At 42.9% G+C, this 11,055-nt stretch overlaps 1 protein-coding gene across 1 annotated transcript in view; it reads right to left on the bottom strand.

The window, feature by feature from the left end:
- Window positions 1–9,837: 9,837 nt before the first annotated feature.
- The window catches only part of ACER1 (alkaline ceramidase 1), a 35,805-nt gene continuing 34,587 nt past the window's right edge, over window positions 9,838–11,055 (bottom strand). The window contains exon 6 of the mRNA XM_006868889.1: window positions 9,838–10,006. Coding sequence (XP_006868951.1) covers window positions 9,838–10,006 — 169 coding nt within the window. The remainder of the gene's footprint in view (window positions 10,007–11,055) is intronic.

The following is an 11,055-nucleotide window of genomic DNA, read 5'->3' as shown; positions in this document are numbered from 1 at the left end:
GCATGCTCTCCCCTTTTGGTTTTCTGACTCCAGGTCTTTGCATATTTTGTTGTAATATTTGACTTTGTCTTCTCAAGCTGACCTTTGAACATTTGTATTCAGCTCTTTTACCTTCTCATTTCTTTCTTTTGCTTTAGCATCTCTATGCTGGAGAGCAAGTTTCAGAGTCTCTTCTGACATCCATTTTGGTCTTTTCCTTCTTTCTTGTCTTCTCAATGACCTTTTGCTTTCTTCCTGTATGATGTTCTTGATGTCATCCCACAGCTCTTCTGGTCTTTGGTCTTTAGTGTCTAATGCATCAAATCTGTTCTTCAGATGATCTCTGAATTCAAGTGGGAAGTATTCAAGGTCATATTTGGCACTTGTGTTTTTTATGTGTACATGAAATACTTTTGTGTTGCTCATTTGTGAAATATAAGATGTAAAAGGGAAGCCACAGGGAGGAAGTAGGATAACTGCTGTTTCAGGGAGTAGATTGTAATCCCTGAGATGAAACAAAGCATATGTAAAGCTCATGCTCTTGTCTGTGAACCCTTACTCAATTCACAGTAAAAAGTTAAGAAAGAAGATCAGACTGAAAATAACTAAATAAACCAGAATGCTCCTTAGAAACCAGGATGGCCAGACTTCCTCTCTCATACTTCAGACATATTATCAGGAGGGCCCATCCCTGGGGAAGGACATCATGCTAAGTGAAGTGGAAGGTCAGCATAAAAGAGGAAGACCCCCAACAAGATGGATTGGTACAATGGCAGCAACAATGGGCTCAAACTTAACAATGATTGTGAGGTTGGCACAGTACCAGGCAGTATTTTGTTCTGTTGTATGTGAGGTTGCTATGAGTGGGAACCGACTCTGCATCTAACAACAACAACAACAATGATTATAGCCACCACACTCATCTGTCAGTTTGTCATACTGTGGTGGTCTGTGTGTTGCTGTGATACTAGAAAGCATGCCATCAACATTTTTTATATCTTCAGGGTCACCCGTGGGCAGATGTCAGCAGAGCTTCCAAATTGAGACAGACAAAAAGAAGGAGAGAGAGAGAGACCCCTTCTGTATTGTTAGCCTGTCTGAACCTTATGAATAGCAGCCGAGCATTGTCAGATATAGTGCTGGAAGGTGAGTCTCCCGGGTTGGAAGGTCCTCAAAATATGACTGAGGAAATATTGACGCCTCAAAATAACAACAACAACAAAATAGAGTTGGCCTTAATGATGTGGATGGAGTAAAGCTTTCAGGACCTTCATTTCTGGTGGACCAAGACTCAAAATGAAACCGACCAGCAGCAAACATTCATTAACAATGAAACAAGGAAATATGTGAGGTATGAATCAAGGAAAACTGGAAATCGTTAAAAAAAAAAAAAAAGGAACCCGTGAAGATTGATATCCTACTCTAGGGAAGCAAAGCATTACTGAAGAAAAGGAACAAAGTAGGAGGTCTCTTACTTCTGGATCTCAGTGTTTACTACACAACCACAGTAGTCAAAACAGCTTGGCACTGATACAATGGAAGACACATGATCAACAGAACAGAACTGAGAATCCAGAAGTAAATGTATCCAAGTACACTTGGTTGATTTTTGTTTATTTGTTTTTCTTTCAGTAGATCTTTGACCAAGGACCAAAACACATTAAACAGAGAAGAAATTGTCTCTTTAACAAATGGCACAGGCAAAACTGGACATTCATTAGCAGAGGAATGAAAAAGACCCATCTCTCACACTGTATAGACAAATGAGCTCAACATATATTAAAGACCTAAATGTAACACGTAGAATAATTATAAATACCATCAATAGGAAAGTAGGAACAAACCTAGGGGTTCTGACACCTGATATAAATACACTATCAAATATGGCTAATAATGTGCTAACAGCAGAAGACAAAATAAATGACTGGGACCCCCTAAAACTTAAACACTTACGTGCATAAAACCATTTCACCAAAAGGGAAAAAGGGAACCCATGGGCTGAGATTTTTTTTTTTTTTCAGACACGGGAATAATCTCTGAAATTTATAGTACATTTCAACACCTCAACAAGAAAAAGACAATATAGTTTTTAAATTTTTAAATGACCAGAGGACATGAAAAGATATTTTACCAAAGAATCTATTCAGGTGACCGACAGCATGAAGAAATGCTTGCAATCATTAGACGTTGTTGTTGTTGTTGTTAAGTGCCGTCGAATTGATTCCGACCCATAACGACCCTGTATATGGTTTCCGAGGAGCAGCTGGTGAGCTTAAACCGCTGATCTTGCAGTTCAAACATCTTGCAGTCTGGCGCATTAACCCACAGGCTAGAGGGTAGATACATGTTAATTTCGGTGTCAGGGAAGGCAATATACAACAAGAGGGAGTTTGGCAGAAGAATGATGAAGGCACAGTGAGTGCAAGAGTAGAGATACATACACAATCCTGCAACATCAGTGTTCTGGGGTTAGATATATGAACAGCTACACAGGCTGCAAGACCAATGACTTATGGGATGGAGAGTGAGAAATATATAAAGGGTTGGCAGAAGATACTTGTACATGGGCATTTATCTTGGCTGCAAATATATTTATGAATGTAGTGGAGCATATAGGGGGCAAGATTATGAAAACTTCTTAGACATTACCCAACACCTTGAGGGGATGAGTTGCTGGGTCTGAGGGCTCAGAACCATAGTCTCAGCGGTCACCAGGGTCAGTAAGCATAACAAAGACAATGTTCTACATACTACTTTTGTAAGTAGCAACTAGGATGTTACAAGCTTATGAGTGAGAGGACCCTAGGACCATCAAGGGAGAAGAGCATGAGTGGAATATGGGACTCTAACCACAGAAGCAGCGACACCAGAGATGGAGGCAGAGATGAAGATGTGGAGAGAGGGAGCAGCTGAGGACTCTAGACTCATGGAAAGAGAAAGGCTGTGTACTGGCAGCCAGGAGGCAGGCTTGCAGAATGTGCCCTTTGGTTGTTAAAATGATTGTATAATCCTGAGTGTTTTTGTGTACATAAAAAAAAGAAATACAGAGGGAATGGAAGCAAATACTGTTAAATGATGGTGCATGGAGGGGATTGTAATCATTGTAATGAAACAAAATATGATAGGATGAGTGCAAAACCGATGTTCTCCCATGTAAACTATCACTCAATTCACAATAAAAGCTTTAAAATAATCATCATAATAAAAAGCTCATGAGTGGTTATTTAAGATGCAACTATTGGTCTCTCTCCATCTGGAGTGAAGAAGAATGATGAAAATTGAAGATGCTTGGAAACAATTAGTCAAATGGACTAGTGGAGCAAATGAACATCAGTCTCCATGACTCTGAGACGGGAAGAATTCGATGGTGTCTGGCTACCACTCCCAACTGTTGTGAAAGGCCCAGGATAGAGTGGGAGAAAATGTGAATCAAAATTATAAAAAAGACCAGGCTTACTGATCTGACCGCAACTGGAAGAACCCAAGACTATGGGCCTCGACCACCTTTCAGGTCTGTATTTGAACCACTTGTGACTTAATTTTCAGCCCAAGAGTAGATAGCTATAAAAGAGGGACAATAAATAACACCAATGAGACAGGCAAACCAGGGGATGGTCAACCATTCAAGATCAAAAGGGCAGCATTTACGTAAGGACAAAACTCACAAGGCTTGGGAAAGAAGGTGGAACGAAACCAAGAATCCCAGGAAGGAAGTGGGCTAACTGATGTTACATGGAAAGGATTGTTTGCAATCATTGAAATGAAACAAGTAAATGATGAATGTAAAACTGATGATCTGCTCTGTAAACCATTACTCAATTCACAATAAAAAGCCTTTTTTTATTAAAAAAAAAATCAATTCACACCCCCTCCACACACAGGATGGGCAACTTGGACATTGACTACCCAAAATGGGAGTGGGGGGCGGCTACAAAGGCAAGAAGTGACTGGCTTACAAGCTTTCAAGAGGGAAGCTAGATTCATAGGGCATGGAGGAAGGTAGAATCTCCACTGAGTAGTATACAATCTGACTAGGCGGGGCTGATGAAATGAAATGCGGATGGATCTCTTGTGGTACAATAGTGAATAATTGCTATCTGGACTGCTTGTGAGGGTTGGAATTGTAAAGGTAGATATTTTGTAACAAGAAGGGGAGTGATTAACTTTTCAGCCTAAGAGCGGAGGTCCCTGGGACCATCAAGGGAGAAGAGCGGAGAGTGGGACCCTACCCAGAGAAGCAGTGATGCCTGAGATGGAGGCAGAGACGATGACGTGGAGCAATAGAGCTGTTGGGGACTTTAGACCCAGAGCGGGAGAGGGGCTGTGTGCTGATGACCAGGGGGCAGACTTGTAGGGTATACCCTTTGGTTGGTTGATGATGCATGGAGGGGATTGTAACCATGGCAAAGAAATGATATAAGATAGGATGAATGTAAAGCTAATGTTCTCCCATGTAAACTATCACATAATTCACAATAAAACATTAAAAAAAAAATCAACATCCTGGACATTAGTGAGCTGAAATGGATTGGTATTGGTCATTTTGAATCTGACAGTGCTGGGAAGAGTCAGTGAAAAAGAGGAAGACCCCCAATGAGAGGCAGAAATAATGGGCTCATCTATAACTGTGAGGATGGCACAGGATTGGGCATGGTTTCATTCTATTGTGCATTGTTGTTGTTGTTAAGTGCTGTTGAGTTGGGTTCTGACCCATCACGACCCTGGATAGGGTTTCCAAGGAGCAGGATGGTGAGCTTGAACTGCCAATCTTGCAGTTCAAACTGACTTTGCATTCCAGTGCATTAACCCACAGCACCAGATAGGATCCTGATGAATCAGAATTCATTGGATGACAACAGGTATGGTTGTTTTTGTTTATTTATCTGTTTTGTTTTGCTTTTAGAGAATGATGACACCAAGACATCTTTTTAAAGGTTCTTGGAGCTTTTGAGTTCACTTTTCAACTTGAAAGAATATAAGCCTAGAACTGCTGCTAGGGACCAGCTTCCACCATGAGGCAATTGAAAACAATGGAGGCAGCCGGGCTCTGGTGACATTTGAAACCTGATCCAGCCAAGCCTGAAGCTTGATCCTTCACTCTAACAGTTCATGTGCTAATTGTCCTTTGGTGTTTCAGCCTGTAGGAGCTGAACGCTGTTTGCTGCTACCCAAAGCCCTCTCTAATGGAGACTGTGACCCTCCAAGGTCACATAGCATAGTCTAAACAGCTGTGCCTATGTACCAAGAAGAGGCCAGGAGGAAGCATCAGCAGGGGCCAGGGCACAGATGCTGGGGACAAATTATGGCCATGTGTTTAGAGACAGGTAGAGTTCCTGGTTGGTGATTCAAAGACACCCTAAAATGCCTCAGAAGGAAGACCAGACTTTTAAACAGTCACAGCATTGAGCCATCGAGGGAGAAGGGCACAAGCGGAATGCAAGACCTTATCTAGAGAAGCAGTGACACCAGAGATGGAGGCAGAGATGGAGACATGGAGAGAGGGAGCAGCTGAGGACTCTAGATTCATGGGAAAAGAGGGACTGAGAGCTGGCGGCTAGGAGGCAGATTAGCAGAATGTGTCCTTTTGTGGTGTAAATTGTTATATATGCCTGAGCGTTTGAAAAAAAAAAAAAGAGCTAAAGTGAATGCGGGAGAAAGATAAGGCTTTCTACTCCCGTAAGGATTTACACCCTCGGAAACCCTGTACAGGGTCGCTATGGGTCGGACCCGACTCGACGGCACTTAACAACAACAACAACAAAGTGAATAGAGAGAAATATTGTTAACTGATGGTACATGGAGGGGATTATAATCATTGTAATGAAACAAGGTGTATGATTCGTGGACTGTAAAACTGATGATCTGCCCTGTAAAATTTCACTCAATCCACAATAAACACCTTAAAACAAAGTCACAGCATTGAAATCCCTATCGGGCAGTTCTACTCTGCCCACTTACAGTTGTTATGAGTCAGGACTGAGCCAACAAACGCCAGCAACCACAGAGTTGCCTGTTAGGTGTAAATGGTTAGCATGCTTAGCTGCTAACCCAAAGGTTGGCGTTCAAGTGCACCCAGAGGCACCTCAGAAGAAAGGCCTGGTGATCTACTTCTGAAAACTCAGTCATTGAAAACCCTAAGGAACGCAATTCTACTCTAACACACATGGGGGCGCCATGGGTCACGGTATATGATAGACTCAACTGCCCAGACACTCATCTTTTGCAGATGGTGTCCAGGGGTTCATGAACACTGAGACCTACTTGGAGCTCCCAGATTAAGAGCCCTTTCCTATGTGCTAAACCCCTACAGAGACATGAAAGTTCATGGCACCTGTGGATGGGGTGGGGTCACACTGTGGTTCCCTGTGCACAGATGATCCATCCGGTCTCCCCGAGCCCCCGCTCATTTGCATAGCTGCTTTTCCTTTGTCCTCAAAGGCTCAGCTTAAAAGCACACTCCTCCTTGACAACGCATTTGGACAACCCACTCCATCATTCTCTAGAACTTCATCCTGCTTTATCTTTTTTTGTAGCAGTCATTGGTGGTTGGAAGTATCTTGTTCATGTTTCTTTAAATTTGTTTAATATCTGTTTCCTTCATAAGGCAAGGACTTTGAATGATTTTTTTGACTTATACACCAAGGTCTAGTGTCTGAGAGAATAGTTGATAGATAGATAGATAGATAGATAGTTGCTGGTGTTAAGTGCCATTGAATCGGTTCTGACCCATAGTGACCCTGTATAGGGTTTCCAAGGAGTGGCTGGTGAGCTTGAACTGCTGACCTTGCAGTTCAAATGGCTTTTCAGTCTGTCACATTAACCCATAGATAGGAGCTCTGGTAGCGTAATGGTTATGAATCGGGCTGCGAACCGCAAGGTCGGCAGTTCGAAACTACCAGCTGCTCCGCGAGGGAAAGATGAGGCTTTCTACTCCCGTAAAGATTTATAGGCTCAGAAACCCTGTTCAGGGTTGCTATGGGTTGGAACCAACTCAACGGCACTTAACAACAAGATAGAGATTTATTGTGGTTGGTTATGTGCTGTGGAGTCAGTTCCAACTCATAGTAACCCTGAACAGGATTTCTGAGGCTTTGAATCTTTACAGGAGCAGAAAGCCTCATCTTTCTCCTGAGGAACAGTAGGTAGTTTTGAACTGCTGACCTTGAGGTTAGCAGCCCAACTCATAACCACTATGCTACCAGAGCTCCAATACAGATATACAGGTATACAGGTATACAAGCATGGAGTCTTGGTGTAGCATTGCAGGTTAATGTGCTGGACTGCAAAGTCACTTTGAACTTTGGTGGTAAGATCGGTGGTTCAAGCTCACCTGCCACTCCTAGGAAACCCTACACAGGGTCACTGTGAGTTGAATTTGACTCAAAAGCACTTAGTAATAGCAATAATAACATATACAAGTGCAGGACTGCAACGTCAGTTTGAACCACAAAGTCAGCGGTTCAAACTCATCCGCCGCTCCTTGGAAACCCTATACTGGTTCGCTATGAGTTAGAATTGATGTTGTTATTAAGTGCTGTCGAGGAGGTTCTGACTCATAGCAACCCTGTCTAGGATTTCTAAGGAGCAGTTGGTGAATTTGAACCACCGTCCTTGTGGTTCAAACTGACTTTGCAGTCCAGTGCTTTATCCCACAGCACTATACCAGGACTCAGACAGACACACACACACATATATATTTGTTGTTGTTAAGTGCCATCGAGTCAATTCCAACTCATAGTGACCCTGTATAGGGTTTCCAAGGAAAGACTGGTGAGTTTGAACCGCTGACCTTGCAGTTCAAACAGATCTTGTGGTCCAGCCTTCTGGTCCTTAGGCTTATTGTATGGTGCCACATCAGGACTCCACATAAGCACTGGACTGCTTACCACTAGATAGTAGGATAAGCATTGGACAGTTCACCACAAGATTGGTGGTTCAAACCCAGCAGCTGCTTCGTGGAAATCCTATACAATGTTGCTGTGAGTTAGAATCAACTTGATGGTATATAACAAAATGTATATACACAGGGAACTCAATAAGTATAAGCATTGGACAGTTCACCACAAGATTGGTGGTTCAAACCCAGCAGCTGCTTCGTGGAAATCCTATACAATGTTGCTGTGAGTTAGAACCAACTTGATGGTATATAACAAAATGTATATACACAGGGAACTCAATAAGTATTTGTTGATGAGATATGAATGAGTTTAAAATAGATTCATTAGCAGAAGGATGATTGAATAATTTGGTTCAAATCTGAATACTGAAGAGATCACCGAGTGACTAAATATAACAAATTGGACAATGACTAAATGAGACCAAAGATGGCTTTGAATGATGGTGTTGGTGAAGAATATTGAATACAGCATGGACTGCCAGGAGAACAAACAAATCTGTCTTAGACAAAGTACAGTCACGGTGCTCCTTAGAACAGAAGATGGTGAGACTTTGTTGCCCGTACTTCAGACAGTTCCTGGAGAAGAACATCATGCTAGGTAAAGTGGAGGTCAGTGAAAAAGAGCAAGACCCCCATCTACATGCACTGATAACAACAATGGTTACAACAGTGCCCTCAATTATAGGGAAGCGTGTGAGGATGGCGCAGGACCAGTCAGTGTTTCAACAACTCTGTTGTATATAGAGTTGCTATATGAGTCCAAACGAACTCAACAGCATCTAGTAACAACAGCAAATATAGATGATGAATGGCTCACTGGATGGATGGACACATTAATGAATGGATGACTGGATGAAAAATGATGAATGACAGATGACAGGATGAATGGATGAGTAAATTAAAGGATGATGGTTCCATGGGAAACTTTAATATATGAAGGATGGGAGGGTAAATTAATGGTAGATGAACAGATAAATGGACAGATGGATAAACTAAAGGGTGAGTGGATGGATTAATGGGTGGGTGGATGGATGAGTAAATTAATGGTGGAAGGATTGATGGATGGATAAACTAAAGGAGGAAGGGATGAATGGGGATGATTGGATGAATTAATGAATGGTGGAAGAATGGATGGATGGATGGATGGATGGATGGATAAATTAAAGGAGGAATGGATGGATAGATGGATCCATCCTCTGCTAAGCACCTTAGATACATCATTTCGTTTTATCCACACAGAGACTTCATGAGGGAAAAAACAGTATTTCTGTTTTATAGGCAAGGGGTTGAACTTTAAAGTCGGGAAACCCGCTTAAAAATGATGACATGAGCATTCAAGATGGGGTAACTCCAAGCTCTGTGCTCCTAGCCTCCATGGGAATGCTCTACCTCCTCTGAGACTCCCTCTTTTGATCCCCTGTGCTCCCCCAGCACCTAGATTACCCTACTGGGAACTCCATTTCCTCAGTTGTGACTCTCACGAGTCCATAGGAGTAGATGTGGAGCTCCCAGGAGGTAATTATACATCAGCGTGGGTATAGAATGAGGTGACCTGAAGATGTGCCCTTTCTCTGATATGACCCCCAAACACCAAGGACACTACTATAGTCAAAGACGTAAGTAGTGGCCACCAATATTTATAAAGTGCCCAGGGACCAAGCTCTAGCATGGGTTCATTCCCTGCAAAAGTCTTGTAACATAGGCCATGGGAAAACTGTAGACACAGCAGGAAATTGTTAGAAGACAGGGAGATACAACAGCTAGCCACACAGGATCATCAGACTACTGCTCCAAAGAGGTCAGGAAGCCCATCTCCTTCCTTGCAGGGGGACAAGAGGATGAGGGACGGAATTGGAGGAAGGATCCATGTGTGTCTTTCAAGCTGAAGTCCATGATCCAGGTCCATCTCTCAAGACTCAGGCATGTTGATGGTGGTTGGGTAGGCAGGAGGCTGGTGGACCTCAGCAGTTCTTGTTGTCACTCCTGACTTCCACATAGGGCAGTCCCATGGGCCATGTGTCCCGAGGCCAGTATCGGACTTTGAGCATCTGGCCTGGCATCTCGTATTCAGCGTCCACCAAAGCCATGACCACTGTACCGTACACGAAGGTGAAGCTGATGAGCACATGCCTGCAGGGTATGTATGTAAGGGTTAATTTCTGTGTCAACGTGGGTGAGCTGTGGTTCCCAGTGGTTTGACCAAACACTGGACTAGTTGCTGTTCCAAGATGGGATATAAGCACTTTCCATAATGTCATCTAATATAGCCAATCCATCGATTGAAAAGGGAGTTTCTGAAGGCTTTGTTGTGAAGTACTTCCAAGTCATAGCGACCCTGTAGAGGGTTTCTGAGGAGCGGCTGGTGGGTTTGAACCACTGACCTTGTGGTTAGCAGTCTAGTGCTTATCCTACAGTGCCACACCAGGGCTTCTCATAAGGTGAGGCAGTAGATATTTTGACAGAACTTCTCTCTCACTCCAAGCTACTAGTTGGCAGAGCAGTGTTGTAAACAGTTAACACACCCAACTGCTAACTGAAATGTTAGAGGTTCAAGTTCACCCAGAGGTACCGCTCTCTCCTGAACACTTTCCAGCACCTGACCTACAGCTCTTGGGATTTATGTCTGCAAAAGCCACCAGTCTCCAGCCTGTCACCTGACCTACAGATTTTGGACTTAAAATTGTGAGAGTCAATCTCTTGAAGTAAACTCTATGTATCGATCGTTCTATCTCTTGCATTCTTTCTGTGTATCCATCTACCAGTCTATCTTAGCACAAAGAGTTAAGCACTAATTTGGCAGTTTGAACCCACCCAGATGTGCCCTGGAAGAAAGACCTGGCAATCTGCTTATGAAACATCACAGCCTTGCCAAACCTATGAAGCACAATTCTACCCTGCAGACATTGGTTCATCATGAATTAGAATAGATTTGATTGCAACGAACAACTGTATTCATTGTAATACATAAATGTACATATTCATATACAAATGTATGTGTGTGATGGTTGGTGTCTGAAGGGACTTCAAAGAGTTTGTGGAAAACAGAATGAAACAATAGGGGATTTTCCCATGAACCTATATATATATATAGAGAGAGAGAGCGAGAGCTATGGTAGTGTAGTGGCTATGAATCAGGCCGCTAACCTCAGGGACAGCTGTTACGCAGGAGAAAGATGAGG

The sequence above is a fragment of the Chrysochloris asiatica genome, unplaced genomic scaffold (assembly GCF_000296735.1).
Source record: "Chrysochloris asiatica unplaced genomic scaffold, ChrAsi1.0 scaffold00125, whole genome shotgun sequence".
Lineage (NCBI taxonomy): Eukaryota > Metazoa > Chordata > Mammalia > Afrosoricida > Chrysochloridae > Chrysochloris > Chrysochloris asiatica.
This window is presented reverse-complemented; position numbering and strand designations above follow the sequence as displayed.